General features: G+C 48.0%; 1 protein-coding gene across 1 annotated transcript; it reads right to left on the bottom strand.

Annotated features, from left to right (window-relative positions):
* Window positions 1-378: 378 nt before the first annotated feature.
* On the bottom strand, window positions 379-18,588 carry NR2E1 (nuclear receptor subfamily 2 group E member 1). The gene is made up of 9 exons (XM_054568883.1): window positions 18,564-18,588; window positions 13,837-13,982; window positions 10,683-10,770; window positions 9,065-9,300; window positions 7,597-7,743; window positions 5,499-5,595; window positions 4,962-5,111; window positions 4,602-4,707; window positions 379-589 (listed from the first exon to the last, which is right to left on the bottom strand). The coding sequence occupies exons 1-9, from the start codon at window positions 18,586-18,588 to the stop codon at window positions 427-429; spliced, it is 1,158 nt and encodes a 385-aa protein (XP_054424858.1). The 3' UTR covers window positions 379-426.
* Between the last annotated feature and the right edge of the window lie 313 nt (window positions 18,589-18,901).

Here is an 18,901-nt window from a genome sequence, read left to right as displayed (position 1 = left end):
TCCACCATAAGATTGTTCTCAAGGCTGCTGCATGGTGTTATACACAGAGCTATATTTGGTTACCCAACTTTATACACTAAAAAGGAAAAGAAAGTTCCACTTGTGTTTCAGGGTTTGATAGTTCAGAGGGATCTTCCAGGTGAGAGGCAGAGTGGCATGGCCGTGGCAACCCTCAATTTAGCCCCATCCCAGGGCACGGCAGCAGCGAGCTATGTGCTCGGGCAGTCCGGCTACACCCCCTTTCCTTCTGGGCTGCCCTACCCTGGGTGAGGCAGCAGGTCAAAGCTCCTGAAACTGTTTTGTGTCAATGGACGTTTTTTCCTGAAGGTTCCACATCTCCAGATGTATGCTTCCTGAAGGGTTCGTTAGTTGAGGCTTGTTCTCCATGGGTACTGTCCCATACTGAAAAGTAGGGACTTGAAGAGCTTAGATATCACTCGATTTGTACATATCTGAAAGCAGTCTTGTAATTGGCACGTTGCCGATGGTTTTTTTGAAAAACACTTCTTCTATGGTTGATGGGCTAATAGAACGTAAAGCTGGCAAAAGCAACAGAAGTTTTCCAAAGCGACAGGGTTGAGTGGGGTATCTGGAATAGGAGAAGCCATGAAAGCAAGGTCAGATCCATTACTACTGGGAACTGATATCTCATACTTGAACACGCACCATCTGCAGCATAATGTCCTGGCTGGGCCTCTTTAGTAACACATGTCCAGGCAGCAGAGTCCCAGACAGGCACTACTCTCCTTGTTTCACACATAGAATAAGCCCATCCTGGAGATGTCAAATAAATGGAGATAAATGATGTCAAAATCACATGGTGACTGTCTCAACATTAGCAAAGGGGTTACATTTTGTTTGGAAGAAGAAAATTCAGAAACACAGTGCTAAGTGTAGGCTAAATAATAAACAAGTTTCCTGGTATAGTAGCTAGTGGTAGTATCCATGTCTTCTGATTTTCAAGCCTCCTTCCTTTGCAAGGCAATTTCCCTCAAATAAAATAGATTCTGTTTCTAGGAAATTCTCCAAATTATTATTCAGGCATTATACTTAGCCACTTTCAGGAATAATTCCATCCTTATTACACTGCAAATTAAAGACTAAGTTCTGTTGGGTGGCAGTGCCACCCAACTTTCATGTCAATGAAATTGACATATAATTAAAGATGTGAGAAATTGCTTAACAATTTCCTCTCTTAATGTCCAACATACATCTGTGCTCAGATGCACAAGTTCAATTTTCTACTGCCTTTAGATGCCTATGAGCCACCTCCTCTCTGCAGTCCTGATCCTCCTTCATCGATAGCTTGGAATCAGGTATCCATACACTCCACGGGGAGGGTTCCCTCCACTGAAACAAACCACCTAAGATACTGAGGTCTGAGGTCACATATCTGTGACTGAGCCAGGCTCAACCAATAGCCACAAGGTGTTAGAAACCGACAGATACCGAAATCCCTTCACAGGAGTTAGCTAGCTAAACACTGAGTTTAACTGCCCAGTAATTCCACCCTGCAAATAGAGTCCAGGGCAGCAACGTTCCCGCTTGTCTCCTGGCTTTGAGCAAACGAGGACCCCTCTCTTCAACTTGATACGAGGCTGATGGTTAGTTCTGGGCTCTGGGAATCTCATTTGGCTCTTTCATTGCCAGCCCCAAGAGCACCATGGAAGGGGATCACCACACCGCTTTTAATAATGTAGTATGAAAATGGTGAAGCTTATCTACGTTTCTTTTAAAGCCTAAATTCCACCACTTGCTCTCCTTGCTAGAAATATCTCCTATGTTTCTTTGAAAGAAGTCCCAAGATCCATGTCTCCCTTTCACCTTGGCCATTTACTCTCTCTAATAGCTCTGTTTCCCATTCCAGGATCAGGCAGAGAAGAAAGAGCACCCTGCAGTGGGCAGGCGCAGCAGCTGCCTAGACAAGCCTCCCGGTGCCGGTGCTGGCAGCTTCCACCTCACATGCCAGGAGGTTCCTGGGTGAGAAAACAACTGTGGGAAGTGATCGCTTTCAAACAGGATAGATTTTGGAGAATCCATAGATAATTAGCTCTTGATTTTCTGTAAATAAATAATCCACTCACCTTCCCACCCACTTCTTTTATTCTCTAGTTAAGGAGGGGCTGTTTAGTCATTCAACAAGAATTACATGTGAAGTACTGTACTACCGAGAAATAATAACAATGTGTGTATGCATGTGTGCGTGCACATGTGTGAGAATGAGAGAGACAAAGACACAGAGAGAGTGTGTATTTCTGACTGCTCAAAATTATTAGTTTTTAAATAGCTATGCCCCTGGTTTCATCCATAAACAAAAATAACTGGCAGTTTTCTCTCAGGTGTAAGCGATTTGAGTCTTTCACAGATTCATATATTTGATCTTCAATGATAACATGTGGTTTGTGTGAAGTGACATTCCTAGCCTTCTCCTTATATCATAGATAATTAGAGAAATAGCTTACAGAGCTGTAACAATGAGCTCAGTTTGCAATGTTAACAACTAATGAGCAAGTAGTTCAGCTTGCTATGTTAACTTTTCATTTCGATTTCAAATTTTATTTTTCTAGACAGGAAAGTGCTAGAGGAGAGTGTTCGCTGATTTGAAGGAGCTGAGAAATAAGGCATAGTCAGTGTTGTCACATGCATGAGTCTATATCTTAATATTAAATTACAGCCCTAGCTGGTATGGCTCGGTGGATTGAGCAGCGGCCTGCAAACTGAAAGGTCGCTGGCTCAATTCCCAGTCAGGGCACATGTCTGGGTTGCGGGCCAGGTCCCCAACTGCAGGCGTGTGAAAGGCAACCGATCAATGTTTCTCTCCCTCTATTTCTCCATGCCTTTCCCTCTCTCTAAAAATAAATAAAATCTTTTTTTTAAAAAAATATAGCTATAGCAGATACCATGAAACAAGAATTCCATGTTAAGGCAGATGAAGTCCTTACCTAAAAATTCCCTTGATTTGAGGTTCGGGGAGAAGTACTACACTTGCTGTTTCTCTAAAATAGACTTTTGTTAATTTATGGTTTACTTCTCCCCAGCTCTCAGATTCTCCTCAATCGCCTCTCTAGCACTCCCTCAGCACCTCTACCAGCCCTTCTCCTGGCTTTAACAAGCATCCCTTCCCCCTGCCATTCACAGAGAGCAGCTCACGTGTTGTCTCCTTCATCAGTCAGCCTTTCCAGATTCTCCCTCACCCCACCTCCTGCAACTAGAATTCATTTCTCCTACACCCCACTTTGCTTTTCTCTCTTCTCTGGTCTGAACTGGAGTAATACTCCTCCCTTCTTCATGCAACAATAAAGGGCAGCGTCTTGCTGTCTGGTGTCCCACAGCCCTCCCCAGCAGCCCTGCGCAGAACAGGACCTCAGCGAAGGCAGGACTGAATCAGTAACAGGACATCACATTCTTCTTGGTTTGATGTTCTTTACATCTCAATGGCTCTCAATGTCAAAGATAAGTTCTAATATACAAAGTAGTTTTTAGTGGGGAAATTAGGTACTGGTCCATTTTACAATTTTGAACAAATATTCAGTGCCTATCATATACATATTAAAATTTAACGTGGATTTTAAATTTAAAAACCATGGCACATATACACATTGCACTATCACACAGCACAGCTTCAATGCTATTCCATGGCCACGGAACAGTTTTATTCAATAGTATTCAAAAGAGGATTTGTAATAAAAATAAGGAGATCCTAGCTGAATGAGTATTACTCCAAATGGATATAGTTGACTCAGGGTTTTTCTAACCCCTCACATAAGGGGCACATTAACAGCCTCTATTCATCTGATTTAATTATTCCAGCACAATGTCTGTGATGATATTGAGATAATAGAGACAAGTTCCCATGGGCTTCCCTTTAAGACCAACCTAGGGAATAAATAAGAATAGCAACTCTATTCAGATCTACCACAGACCTAGCAATGTTCCACACCTCTTAAAAGCCTTGCTTTTTTTCCCTCTGAAAATGGAAAAAGGAAGTCTGTCACTCCTGGTGGACTTGCCCATTGGTGGACCAGCAGGAGGATTGCTGAAGCCCCAGCGGCTGGGAGTTTCTAAAAATAGACACGAACAGCCTTTGCTGATGGGCCTTGCTTGGCCAGACATAACCCGATGGGTGCTATGACTCCAAGTAACTCAACAGATACCAACCAGCAGTTATGATGGGGGTAGAGATGGCCTCTCTAAAAAGTTCTCTGGTCCTTCTATTTGGGATTGGCATCCAAAGAAAGACATTTGCCTTTTTTAAAGGATGACTTGACTACTCTACTTTATCAACTATAACACTTAGCCTTCATTTTTGACCTTTCCCACATCTGGATGCATCCATACAGATGTGTTCAACTATTTTGATGGGCCAGCTTGTTCAACCAGGTCAACAGTAAGGCATCTGGCCATCTAATTGATAATCTAATTTGATTTGCTCCTCTCACCCACCTTGTGAGAGATAGTTAAGGACATAAATTCTAAGTAAATTAACTAGCTGGCAACATAACAATTAGTCACAATGTTTGAACTGGCTTATTACCCCCAGCTCACACATTCACAATGGAAGCAATTTTCTTAAGGACACGTTCAAGGCAAACAAGAGATACCTGGTATGGATGTAGCTGTTGAGAGTTAGCTGAGCCTCATCTTGAAGAGCTGCAATGGCAGCAGCATTCCGGAAACTTCTCAGTTCAGAACCACTGTGTGTAGGAACTGGAAATGAAGACCAACAAACCGTGATAGGCAGCACAGGAAATGCAGATGGGGAAAGTGCCCCTCTGGAAGTGGAGAGCCAGCAGGAGAACACAAGTCCCCACAGTTATTGAAATGGGGCCAGACTAAGAGTCTCCGCTCCCTTGAAAACTAGCACTTCTTTTTGCTAAGGTAAGTCTGGACTTTGAGGTGGCTGAATTGGTGAGGTGGCAAAACTGGGGAAGGAGAAGAGACAGGGGTTTGTGCTTGCTTACCAGCTTTGAAAGTGACGATGCATTTTAGACAGGCAAATTCAGTAGCATCTAGCCGGAGTTGTCTAAACCGAGCCACCACCTCTTGTAAAGCCTGTATTTCAGATATAATCTTGTTCAGCTTCTGGGAATCTGTGTTGTCACCATTCATGCCTAGAATGAAAATATGGAATAAATGTTGTAATATGAAGGCATTTTCATAATTTAATATTGATTTTTGACAAAATTCTGCATATCAATATCTATTCAATTGTCACTCTGAGATATCTGATTCCATGTAAACTGGTTATATTGTATGAAAGTTAATATAAAATCTTCTTTTGGATGATAACAAACACAGTAATTTGCATTTAAATAACAATGCAAGCAGTCATGAATACAACAAAACAACATTATTTGCATTTAAATATAGATTTATAAATGACAGGTATACTCTATTGTTCGGCAGGAATTTGTTATTCTTTACATGTTGTTCTTTTTTCAGTAATGTATTTTTATGGTAATTTCTACAACAAAGTCATTAAATTGTGCAATTCTTACCAGATACAGCCAGTAGAGTGTTAGCATCAACCGGAATGGCCCATTGTGCTATTCCTAGAACAAACAGTTCTCTCCAAGCATCTTCCAAAAGCATCAGCTGTCATACAATAGATGTATAATATAATATAGTGTGTAATTTATAAATTTACAAACAATTTCAATATGTAAATTTCCATTATTTTAAAAAGTGTTTTAAATGCCTGTCTTGGTAATTTTTCCTCTGAATATTCTAGCTTTCCCTTGTTTTCCTTTTTGACAAGGTGCCTATAGATAAGCACATGCATTTGAGAGTCAGCCATTCTAATCGCCCAAAGTTTGCTTCTCTTGGGAAAAGGTTTACCCTTCTAGTCTTCCCATCCATTTGTTCCTGACCACCTAGAAACTTCTCCCAGAGACCCAGACTCAATGAAATGCCACCAGCATCCCAGCAGGTGGATTCCTCTCATGTAAAATGCTGTTATTATCAGGGTTGAGGTTTCCAGACTAAGCTTGCAAATCTGGGCCCCCATCTTCCTGGTGGGTGCAGGGGGCTGGCTGGGGGAGGGGGAGAGAGAGAGAAAGAGAAAATCATTAATTCCCAAGAGGCATGCAGGGAAATCAGGGTGTAATTATGTTAATCGGGTTTTGCTGAGTTTACCTCATCTCATTGCCTGATTTTTCTGAGACTCATAAGTGGACAGCATCAAGGTGCTTGTCATTTTCATTCTAATAAAATGTGCTACTGAATATTTAAAATGAAAATCTGGCTCCTTTTCCAAATGAATATACCGCATTCCACTTCACTGCAGTTTGCTAGTTGTTGAAGGGTTTCCACTGAAGGGATGAGTGGCAGACAGTAAATAAATTTTGCTTGAATTAAAGAGTCTACAAATACTTGTTTTGAGGGGAAAAAATAGCCCATTTACATACACACACACACAGCAAACGATTAGAGCCAACCAGTAAACCTGGTCAAAGATAGAACCTAACCATCTGGAAAAATCTGTTTTTTGAAAAACCTACAAGAATTCTCTCAATTCTGGATGATTTATGTGAAAGCATTTCCTTTTGATAGCTAAGAGCTAAATTGCAAAGGCTTGCAAAGAAAATTAAAAGGCTTAATTTTCAAAATGTGTTATTTTTAGTTTTATTACATTAAGTACAAAAAAGAAGAAATGATTTTAAAATGCAAGGTAAACAATATCTAATTCTGGCCATGTCTGCAAGTCCAGGTCTTGAAAAAAAGAACATTCCACGCTAGAAGATTAGATGTTTTTAGCACATTGCCAGGTCTCTCTGTAGGAAACGTACTTCATATTAAGGGGCACTATTATGCTTTAATTAAGTATAAAATGAATTACAGAAATAAATCCTTTTAGAACTGCTTATTAGCCTTTTGAGAAATTTGTCATTAATTCCCATGAATGCACTGGTAACAGTCAATGGTTGTGAATACTTCATTTTCTTCCTTTCCCTTAAGTTTAGAAAATTTTCTGGCAGAGGCCATTTCTGATGCTCCTACCAGCAAAATTTCTGGGTTTTGGTATAACGCAGTTTTTAGCAGCACAAACTTTTACTGCCTCAGAATGCCATCTACACGTACATAATTACATACAATACCTATTTGTTTATAAAATCTCTAAAAACACTTAAAGAATCAAGGGAGAACCGAGTTTGCAGGAGGTCGCAATACACCTTTTAATACATTAGTGGCCCAAACTGTATCACAATGGAAAATATAAAGCTGTGATTATAGAATAATGAAACCACTTCCCAAAATCTCACAGGCGAATATCCTTCTATTTCTTCTAGTTCTAATGTGGTTAAGAAAACAATGTTTTACTAACAACTTTAAAAATCATGAAGAATTTGTGATTAGATTTGATGTTTCGATTAAACTAAAAAAAATAATAATAATATCCTTGTTTGTTTTTCATAGACCAGATCCAACTTTCCTGAAATAACGTAACTGCATTTCTTAGTAAGAAGAAATTTGCTGTTAGTGACTGATGCCTGACCTTGGCAATTTATCCAGGTAACCTACAGTTTTATGAGACTGACTCCTGGTGCTTCTTCCCAACTTCCTTCCCCCAAGACCTCGAGGCCCTCTCGGTCATACCTGGTCTTGCAAAGACAGGGTGGAGAAAGCTGGGACACTCTTAGCCCACTTGATGCTCATAAACAGAAGCCTGGCAGCTGATTCACACACTGATTCTGTGGCCACTTCGTAGAGATACATTGGGGTCCCATTCACTTCATGGGGATACTGGGTGGGGAAGAGGCGGAGACACCAGAGGGTGAGGAAACCACAGCTTTTCAAGAAGAGCCAACTTTTTCATTTGCTAATTCAAACACAGAAGGAGATAGGAATTTGGATGTTCTGCTTAAGTGGGCAATTGCCACAGGGGGATAAAAACCAAACCCCTCTACCTATAGAGTTTGGGAAATTGTTGGGAGAGACCCGTTCCCACTCTTTGTGGGTCTGTTCCTTCCAGAGGGGCATCTGGCTTGTCTATCCCCTGTAGCAAATTTTCCTTGGGCTGAGCCAAGTGCCAGGCCCGTCTCCCAATTTAGACAAGAGCTGCTTGCATTTGTGTAAATAAAAATAGATGTGAAAAAATATAAATTAATAGGCATCCCAAACACAAATATGCACATGAGTATTTTTAGAAAGGATTAGTATATTATGGAAATATTTCAATTAGACATCTTAATCATTCACAGAACATTCCCATTCATAACTGACAACATATTCATAACACTACTTTCCCAAGCTTATTATACACATCAAGGGTAAGGAAGCAGTATTAAATATTGTGCATGCATGTGTGCCCAGGTGTTTGGCTTCCCTGCAGTGCGGGGCTGCAGCTGGCCCTCCTCTGGGGGAGATCCAGAGCCCTTCTTGGCCTGGAGTGGGGGCTCTGGGTAGGTACCAGCTGGAAGCCTGAAGGGTAGTCCCTAGGTTGCAGCCTTTTTAGGTGGTTCTGGCTCCGGCCCTGCCAGTAGAGGCTCAGTCCAGGAGTATATCCATGCTGCTCAGAAGAGAGTGAGGGGAGAGTGAGAAATGAAGCCAGGTTCCTCAAGCTCTCCCAACAGGGTGAGTTCCACATTCCTCTCTTATGTTAGGGACCCACAGCTTTGCCCAAGAGAATAGATCCCTGAGATTTGCAACTTAGGGACTCTTCTGCCAGCTGTAAGCAATTCCTTTCTTCTCCAAACAATGTCTGCTCTCTGGCCTCCGGGGGAGTTCCCAGGCTGCCCTCTCAGTTCAGACAGGGCTCCACACCAGGGTGTTTTCTGAAACGCAGCTTCCCTTCCCCATCAAACTTGCTGAAAGGGGCTCTCTGGTGGATGGGCCTGAGAGGCCGTATTTGTAGCAGCCCAGAGAGTGACTCCTCTACACACTAAAGCCTGAGCACCCCCGCCTCAGTCGGGAAGAGCTGAAAGACCCAGAGCTCCCTGCAGGGCTCCGCCAGTGCCCTGCGAGGCCTCCCCATCTTTTGCCTGACCGCATCCCAGTTCAGAAGGAATGGCTGCCCCTCTCATTTCCCTCCACTCGTCGCGGGACTCCCAGCAAGGCCACTGACCTTGGGCGTGGGCTGAGCCAGGCTGACGAGGGTCTGCCTTTCGGGGGTGGCCGACACTGCCGCCAGCTCCAGGCCATGTGGCTCCAGTTGCGTGACGGTGGTGAAGAAGGCCGGCGTGGGCAGCGCCGCAGAGGGGAAGTGCGCGGCCGCCCCGTTCTCCTCCTTGTGTCCACGGAAGTAGAGGGCCACCTGCTTGCGGATGGTGGACGTCCGAGGCCCCCGTTCGTGTTGCACGGCTGCAGAGACAGACGGACACACGCCCTGGATCAGAGCCTTGGCTCCCCTTAGCCGCTGCTGCGCAGCAGGGCCAAACGCCAGGTCAGCGCAGGCAAGGTCGCCAGAGAGGTGAGGAGGGGGAGGAATGCGGGCGCTCTGAGATCGTCTGACAACTCCACTGTGTGCGCCCCGGAGGCCGAGAAGAGGAGCCCGGCACAAAGTATCAGGATAATGACATGCCTCCAGCAAGACTAGGTGTGTTCTTTGTCCGTTCAGGGCTCCTCTCCACACAGAGGCGGCCTCAGGCACCCAGAGACCCTCTGGGAGGGGGTAGTTAGGTATCCTGGTCCACGACCAAGAGGAGAGGGAAGCACTACGTCTCTGCACAGACGTTTCCCTCTCAGCCCAAGGATGGTTCCCCCACCCTCAACCCCGCCCACGTGGAAATGTCGTTTGGCCTTTGAGGGCAGCAGGAAAAAAGGACCTGAGCCGAGGGACGCTGGGGGATGGGACAAGGGAGAGCCCTTCTCGGAGTGTGCTGGAGGAAGGCAGGGGAGATGTGACAATTACCACCAACAGTTTAAACAAACAAATTAATTCAGGGCAATCTTCCGCTCGCCTAGCTTGACAACTTGTCAATACACAAGTTCAACAGGTTGGACGCTCGCTCCTGCTTCCTGGGCGGCGAAGGAAAGAGCTCTCCTGTCCCCCATGGGCGCCGTGCCTCCTAGGGCTGCCGCCTGGGCCGCCGCAACGCACCCTGCGCTGAGGCCGAGTTCCCCGCTCCCTGCCCTACTCCCCGCCCCGCCCTGGGGCGCCCTCACCAGGCCACCGCCCGGCAACCACAGGTCCTGGTTCTTGCTGCGCGTGCGTTTAAGAGCCTTTCTGGGAGCTGGGTGTTCGAGGCACTCACAGGTGTCACCCAACCTCTCCAGTCGCTTTCTGTAGGGTGGAGAGAAAGCCCTGGAAAAGCCCGGACCACCACAATGACAGTCCCAATCTTGCAATCTTGTTGAGTTTGCAAACAAGGACTCAAAATTCCGCGTGGCCCTCTCTCCTCCCACACTTCGTCTCCTCCTCCCCCGGAGACTGTCCGGAGAAATACCGCCTGTGTCCTTAGCATAGTGGGGTCCCTGGGAACTCTGGCTTCTTGGGGTGATTGTGGGGCCCAGGTTTCTTTTGTGGGCATGGGCCCTGCCCTAGGCAGTACAGGGGGGTCGGGAAGGAACTCTCGCTGAAAGATTGCAAGGGATAAGGATGAGACTGAAAGCCTGGGCCAGTTCCCAGCGTCCAGAAAGAAGTGCTCAGGAGATGGTTTATATGCATAGGAGTGCCATTATTTTCTGTACATGTCATTTAATTATTAATCAACGTTAGAAGAATAAAAAGATGTACTGATTACCATCTTTGTTCATGTTGACTTCCAAACACTTCTTGAGCCGACACGCCCTGCACTGATTTCTGTGTGTCTTGTCCACCGGGCAGCCTCCCTGGAACAGAGCGCAGGCCGTCAGCGGCCCCCGGCCTTTACTGGCGACGCGAAGCCGGCGCTGCGCAGGGGGAACCGGCGTGGAGGTGGGAGCAGACCCCGCCACCGCCACCTGGGGCCATGAAGCGAGCACCAGCAGGGCCAGGTGGAGAAAGGGCTGGGATTCCCTGGGCTACTTCAAGAGCGCCAGCGCACGCATGACCTTGTGAAAGGGGACAAGGAGGACAAAACCTTCTCCAAGCAGGTGAAGGGGCGCTGCGCCCGGGAGAAGCTCCCGAGGGGAACTGCCGCGAGTGGAGAGGGGTGGGGACGCTGGGAGGAGACTTTTTCAGGACCGAAGACAGCGACCTGGCCCCAGCGCTGGATTGGGATCCCCGCGCTGGCCCCTTCCTGCTGTTATTTTCCGCTTTGGTCTTAGTCTACCTCTCTCGATCAGATAACTATCTGCCATTGATTCTTTGCTCTCCTGTTTTCTCACTCTTGCCTTTGTACTGAAAGCCAGCGTTATAACCAGCATGGTGAGAGTTGTCTTATAGCCTAGTCTTAGCCCTGGTTCCTGGACACACAACCATTCCTGGAAGTTGGGGCAGAAGCCAGAGGGGTTAGGAGAAGGCGGGAAAGAAAGAGCCCAAGGCCAAGGGAAATCTAGAAATGCCCACCCTGTACATATGACCAGGAAGATAATGTGATGGACTAACAAAATAGTAACATGGGCTGAGAATATTAGCCTGGTAACTGAGAAATTAGGCAATTGCTGCCTTAGAAATATTTATCTGAGACATGTGAGAAAATAAATATTTTACCAAATACCATTTTATGAGAAAATGTAGGCCACTGAAAGAAGAAATTTACAGAGAAAGTTTCTTATGGAATTCATTCAGTGTTAGGTGTTATTACTGAGGAAACACATAGATACACAGTCATATCTACATATATATTTTATACACAAAAATATGTAAGTTTGATGTTCTCTTGTGTTTATGAGTTGTTACTGTTAGATTTGCAATGAGAAGATAGTAAAGTAAACGTATTTTTGCTTCATTATGTCAAAATTCCATACATGCTGAAGTGGGCCTAAGTGCATTTTCTAAAATATCGCTTAGGAAAAAATACACATCAGAAAAGAGTTTTATAAAATCACACCCCTCTGATTTAAAATGTCGATTTATTTAAATAAAGGTAGGGCATGGGTTAACAATTTCTAACTGTCCTCATTGTTGTTAATAATAAATGGGAATATTATTTACCTAATCTTAGAATAAGATTAAGAGAGAAAGGAAATACTTTTTGGTTCCTAAGCAAATTCTTCAGGGTTTCTTTGCTGACCAGTGTAGTAGCTCAATGTAAAGAGGCTGAAAGAACTTATTAAATGTAATCATGTCTATCCTCAAACATTACTTCCCTAGCATTCTGATAAACACGTTAATGCAAAATGGAAGCCTTCATTAGTTTTTAGGAGTGTCTTCAATTCAGATCATATGTATATAAATGTCTGGAGCTGGAGAGAAAGATGAGTTTCTCAGCTTAGGCCATTTATTCTCTCTACAAGGAGAGAGCCACCAAGCCTGATGAGTCTATTATCACTCCTTTACAAATACTTGGACTGACATCAATATAAATTGATAGCCAGTCCCTTTGAAAATATCAAGCATAACATCTGAGATTTTGATTTCCCAATTCTGTGTGATGCATAAAAGTAAAAGATAATTTAAGTAGAAGCCTGATCAAATCTGACAACCCACAGTAATTCCATATCCCCGTGAAGCTATTTGGATACAGTCCTGTGTGTATATAATGTGATGTATCCATATGGTGAAACTAGAAACTGATACAGAGCTGTGAACCCAATTAAACAAGTAACAGGACTGGAAAGTTTCAAATAACTTATCCAAATGCAGAGGTCTTCTTTGTCTTCTTGATAATCCAAATCTACCAGAAACTTAAATAAGCAGATGTGGCTTCAGAAAAAGAATCATTGACTAGTGTCACACATGTACATATATGTATATCATGTTTATACATATATGTTAATTAGTAGAAATGTTTTACCATTTTAGTTACCAGAGGATGACTTCTGACTAACATACTCTCCAGGGTCTTCTTGAGAATCAAGGTGGTGGCTCTGTGCTGAGGGTCTGTGTGTCTGGCTAAGGAGAAGGCAAAATGTGGGACCAAAAGGCTGACCCCCTAGGTTGAAATAAGCTTATTACTAAGTTGGGACATGAGTCAAGCAGTTCTGCTGACACTTTCAGGAAGCTTTGGCTCACACTCAGCCCATGCCCCGACTCACCTGTTTCTCTGAGACAGTTCAGCCTGCCTAAGACCAAAACACAACCAACCAGGCACACCTTCTAAGCAGAGAAAATAGGGACCTGGGAAAAGGTCCCAGTTACTCCTTCCTTGGGAGCCTTCTCTTTCTGCTCACTCTGTCATTTTCTGACAAGGCGCAGCTAGAGTCAGAACAGCCCCCTGTCTCTAAAGTTGATAGGGCACAACCCCTGACAGAGCACATCCTTTCTGTTCCAGTGGCCAGCACTCACTTGGAGTCTTAACCTTGCCTGGGGTGCCCCGTGGCTTCTACGTCTTCCATCTCAGGCAGTGGTCAGGACACTGGGCTGCTAGGAATGGGGGTGTGGTGGACAGAGATCTAAACATACTCCTTTCTCTCCAGCTTACATATGACGTTTAGATTCTGAAGTCCCTTAGGCCCCCGGGGCTGCCTTTATAGTTACTGGGTGTGGGCCTCATCCAGTGTCAAAATCTGTCAGAGGATTAAAAGTATGTGTGTGTGTGCATGTGTGTGTGGGGGGGAGTGGTGACGCTGAGGTTTCAGACTTCCTACTGTAAATTCATCTGTCTTCCCTTACCTCCCCCCCAAACTCCCCACGCCGCCCTGCCTTGCCCAAGGGAAAGGGCCTCTAAAGAGTTGAGTCAGGAAAGAGTGCAAAGGAGAGGTCAAGGTCTGGTCTCTCCTGAGCAGCCTGGAGTCTCAAAGGAGTCTCTTGGCACAAACAAAGGAGGGGGAGGCAGCAGAAGGGAGCTGGGCAATGCAGCCTGGCTAAGGTACCTGGTTTCCAGATTTGCAGACATACGTCCTATTCCTTCGGATACTCCGCTTGAAAAACCCCGAGCAGCCGTCGCAGGCGTAGACCCCGTAGTGTTTCCCCGAGCTGCGGTCGCCACACACTTTACAGGGGATATCTAAAATGCGGCCTGAAATCGCAGAGAAGACAGGGAATGGGGGAAGGGCCGAAGAGGGCGGAGGAGAGGGAGGAAAGGGGAGAGGGAGAGAGAGATGCTAAGCAATCTGACCTCTGAAGGGATTAGCACTGAAGCTGCAGTAAAAGCAAATAATGAAGTGATTTTATAGCCAAACTTTTTTTCCTTGAGCAAGTGTCAGTTTCCTACAATGAGCATTATTCATGCACCGCTACATGTATTTGGGTCTCCTCTAATCGCTGAGACCCATTTTGGAATAAAAGATTACAGCAGGCCGAGGCGGCAGCGCGGCCCGCCGCTGCCTTTCTGCTCCGCGGAAAGTTTGGTCGCCTCCCTCCCCCGCTCCTGCTTTTAACAGAGAAAGTTGTTAGTGAGCGCGCGAGGAGACAAACTTGAAATGTAAAAGGAACCAGAAGAAAAACAAACACGGCTGGAACCAGGGATGGCAGCTGGAAGGCAATCGAGTTTTCTCTGAGCTGCCGGGGCGGTTGTTATTATCAGGATTATTATTGTAATGCTAATACTAGGATTATTAATGATAATAAGAGTGGTGGTAATTGCCCAACTTTCGCTTTACCTATTTTTTTTAAATGCTTGGTGGACCGCTTTTGAGAAATTATTTCTTTTAGGAAAAAATGTCCTCCCCAAAGTAACTAGCTAGCATCGGGCTAGGCAAGTCAGAGAAGAGCGATTGATGCAAGCGTGTGTGATTGTCTGACAGGCTCGGGCGGGACAGCACCCCCTTCTCCTTCCATTCCCCAACTTCTTGCTTAAAGACTCGCCTCCTTCTCCTGGATCCTCTGGATCTCCTCCTTTCCGTCTTTCTGCTGCTGTCTGAGGCTAATGTTTTAAAGGCTCTGACTGATTTCTCTAAACTAACCCCCTCCCCCTCCACACACACACACTCCCGCTGGCCTCGAGGGTCGCCCGATTTAAGAGAACTTTCCTTGAAATCCCCTCAAACCTGGGGTGGCTGCAGACCCTGTCGGAATGTAAGGGAGGAGATAATGTTCGAAAATTCAGTAGGGAAGGTATTATGTTTCTCTAAGAATAGAGAAGAGTCCCAGCAGCCTGAAGTGGGACTTAAAAATCCTTCCTTCTACAAACACGGGGAGAATTAAATAAAGTGTTACCTTAATTAACATTTTAATAATAATGATAGTTAATAATAATTAACTTCTTAACATTTAATTTTCCTTTCCATACCCGAAGGCCTCCTGTCGGGACCCCTGAGGCCTCAGGCCTGGGTGAAACTTGACCGCTGACCCCCCACGCCCGCCGGGCGCTCAGGCTGGAGTGAAGAGAAGCAGGGGTGAGAATGGGCGGGAAGAGTAGAGGTGGAGAGGGCGCGGTGTGGGGACGGCCCCCCCTGAGACGTTGGAGGTGGAAACTTGCTGGCGGATTCCGAGGAGTCTGGGCGGGATCGCACCCGATGCGGTGGCCTTGGAGAGGCCTGGGTGGACGGGCGGGGGAAGGGAGGGAGCAGGGGGGCCGCGAGGGGTGGGGTGGGAGGGGCTCGGTAACCACCAGGCTCGGCCGGGGTAATTACAACCCCGCCGAAGCACCTGCCTATAGAGCCACCAGTGACCCGTCAAAAAGAGTAGCATGGGAATTCGGATGGCGACAAAGGCCCGCAGGGGAGGCGCGCGGCCCCGCGACCACCGCCTGTGCGCCCCCTCTCCAGCAGGGTGGGAGGAGAGATTTGGGGGGAGGGGCTGAGAGAACGCGGGGCGGCCACAGTAAGTACCATCCCTCGACTCCTCGGGCCTGTCACTGCGCCTAGGGGAACTCACGGCCACCCAGCGGGCCGGACTCGAGCTCTGCTGCACTGCCCTCAGTCCGGAGGAGCCGTGAATTTGGTTTCCATAATCTGCACTCATCCTCTTGTGCATAACACACCCCTCTGCCCGTCGCCCCAGATGTCCTCTTCTTCCCCGGGGCACTTTGATGATGCCAAGATGAGGGCTCAGGAGGAGCAATAGTAGGGGCACACTCTGTAGAGAAACCTGACGGGGTGGAAAAAGGAGCCGGCTCCCGCGGGCGGAGCTCCTCGACCGTCGTCCCCCGGGGCCGCCGCGACTGCGGGTCGGCCCTGCTTCTGTGTAGACTAGGACGGGTTAGAGACCGGCCGCCCACCTGGGGCCGGGCACAGGCGGGAGGGACGCAAACATTCCAGAGCCCAGCGAGTGTGCGCCTCAGACTCCTCTGCCCAGCCACGTTAAGGTGACTTGGGGTCACGAGACAAGCTGGTTGACCCCGTTGCAAAGCTCCTCTCATTTAACAAACCGAGCGAGCTCCGACGTGAGGCGAGCGGTAGTTTCCTGAAGCTGGAAGACCGTTCTTAACTTCCCTCGCCAGGGGGTCCCATCGGGGCTTTTTGTGTGTCATAATTGCCTAAAGATATATGGCAGCTTCGATTACTGTAATTACCATCAGAGGCTGTTGAAAGAAGTTAGTCTGGGCCGCAGGGGTGACTGGCCGGGGTCTTGTTACCACCCAGGCGGGGTTCCCGGTTGACAGCGCTCTTGCTCTCCAGCCGCGCAAGGCCGAGCGCGGCAGGGGCTGCAGAACTCGCGGCCTGGCTCGGCCCTGCCCTCGCCCACTGTGCGCCGACCTCCTCGCCTCCCAGGGCCCGCGGGGCACAGGTTTCGGACAGGGCTGCCGCCACCACTCTGGGAGGGCCCGACTGCGGCAGCACCGCGGGCGGGAGCTTCCGTCCTTCGGGCCAGAGGAACCTCAACAGCAGCAGCTGGGCCTGCGCAGGGGACTCGAGGCTTCCGAGGCCAAACTCAGACTCCCGGGAAGTTGGAGATCTTCCAACTTTCCCCGGTGCATCGCTCTGTCTTTTTTCCTAAAAGCCCAGAGGGTCTGACGCTCCTAGTCCCCAGTACGCGGGCCGGCCCCCAGGGAATGGGCTTCATGCCTGCCCCTTCTCTTGCCTCCGAAGCCTCACCTTTCACGCACCCTCTCAACCATGGCGTCTCTGCACCCCCAAGTGGGTGCAAGAGTCCCACACTACTTACTTCAAGGGAAGGAGGCGAGAGGGCTTGTCACAGGGCGAGCGAGCAGGGGGCCGGCTGAGGCCCGCGGGCTAGGGATTTTGCAATGAGTCTCGGAATGCAACACGAAAGGCTTCTTTCCGCGCCTCTCGGAAAGGACCCTCGCACGAGGGAACATGGGCCACAAAAACCGAGCTTGCCTCGCTTCCCAGAGAGTGAAACAGCCAGGTCAGGCCAGGCCCAAGGATAGAAATGCCAGTCCTCCCCAAGTGTTGGCTCTGATGCGGACCGCGGTTACAATTCCTTCTCTTTTCCCTCTGCCTAGATCTAAATAGTTCTCCTTTTCTCTTTTTGTCCACATTCATTTTACTCTAATTTTTAAAACATCAGCACCCAAACCAAAACAATCGGACAAAGTGAAAACACAACCTACTTTTGGGGGGTGTGGGCGGAATTGCATCCCGCATAAGGGGAGACTTTACTGTCAGTTCTCAGAAGTGTCTCGGACTCTGACAACTTTCAGAGTCAGAACAATAAGGACGAGGGACTGGAGCAGGGGGTGTTGTCCGAGGAAAGCACAAATCGCCAGAAATGCTTCGCGTGAAAACAGCAAGGGGGGCAGAACTACGGGACATGGGGACTGCAGCAGCGGTCAACCCCACCCTTGGACCACGGAAAGGGCAACTCCGGGACACCAGAAGGCGGGAACTGAGATGCCCCTGGGAGATCCCAGCAGTGCGGCCCTGCCCCGGCTCTGACTGGATGCATGTCCTCGGTTCCGCAATACCGGCGTTCGCAAAGGCCCTTGCACGTCCACCAAGTCCTGCACTAGGGCGTCTAGGGACGGCTGGAGATGAGCTTTGGCTTGGCGTGCCGAGGGACAGCCGCCAGCTAAGCAAGTTTGAAGGAGAGAAACGCGCGAAAGGAACAGGCCGCACCTCCTGCCTCTGCCGAGCTCCTGCTCGAAAAGTCCTTGGGATTAGGGATTTGGTCCTTTCTTTGCTAGAACGGTTCGCCATACTTTAAATTCCCCAGTTATGATCTACGCGGATTTAGGATTAAGGAAAATGTGACTTTTAAATTGTTTCTGCTTCCCAGTTTGCAGGATTATTTGAAATAGCTATAAACGGGGTGCAAAGCATTCCATTCAAAATCCGCTTTTCGCAGAGTTGCTTCTGTGCGCCGGAGCTCTGAGTTTTGAACGAGCCTGTTATCGTGCTGCTGCCTGGAGCTGGGGCCTAGTTCCCGCCCCCACCGCTCCCACCTCCCCACACCTGGCGGCTAAGTGGGGGAACTCGCGGGACTGGTGTGCTGGCTGCACGGGTCGCTACCTTCCCACCTTACCAGAAAACGGGGGGCGGGGGCGGATCAAGAGATTCAGAGGTAACGAAATTGTTCTGCCTTCACCACCAAACGCTCGACTCGCGGTCAAGAAGCTGGGCCAAAGCGCACACGCCAAAGGAGTACATCTCCGGGGTTCGGAGCGGCTGCGCTCGGAGTAGGCTCTCCAAGGCCTCCCCGCCCGCCCGCCCCAGGCTGCGCGCCTGAGCCCCGCGGCGGCCCTAAAGGTACCCACTTGTTGATCCGGCCGGCTTGCTCATGCTGGCGGTCCCGGGGCGGAGCGGTGGGTGGGCGCTGCTCGAGTCCCGGCCGACAGCGTCCGCCTCGCTGCCGGGCTCCGCCACTCTCCAGCCGCCCTCCAGCCTGCGAGGCTCCCGGGCTGGACAGGTGGATGTCGGTCGCGCGCTGCGCTGCTCCCCGGGAGCTCAGAATTCGTTCCACAGTGGAAATTTAAGCATCCTTAAGTTTCTTCCCGGCTCTTGCAAAACTGCAGCTGCTAGGAATGTTGCTTGATATGGACACACGCATGAACAGACAAATGGAGAGGCAGACAAGCAGATCGAAAGAAGGGAG

This window comes from Pteronotus mesoamericanus, unplaced genomic scaffold (genome assembly GCF_021234165.1).
Source record: "Pteronotus mesoamericanus isolate MK-2021 breed Mesoamerican mustached bat unplaced genomic scaffold, CSHL_Meso_final contig_20, whole genome shotgun sequence".
NCBI classification, from domain to species: domain Eukaryota; kingdom Metazoa; phylum Chordata; class Mammalia; order Chiroptera; family Mormoopidae; genus Pteronotus; species Pteronotus mesoamericanus.
The sequence above is the reverse complement of the archived record's forward strand: the minus strand, read 5'-3'. Positions and strand labels throughout refer to the sequence as shown.

Bases quoted from the DNA above. Each gene is read 5' to 3' on its own strand.
- NR2E1 (XM_054568883.1), bottom strand. From the start codon at position 18,588: ATGAGCAAGCCGGCCGGATCAACAA. The intron at 9,301-10,682 runs GTAATCAGTACA...CTGTCTCTGCAG, and splicing joins AGTCAACATGAACAAAGATG to CCGTGCAACACGAACGGGGG. The intron at 5,596-7,596 runs GTATGACCGAGA...ATTGTATGACAG, and splicing joins CCCTGTCTTTGCAAGACCAG to CTGATGCTTTTGGAAGATGC.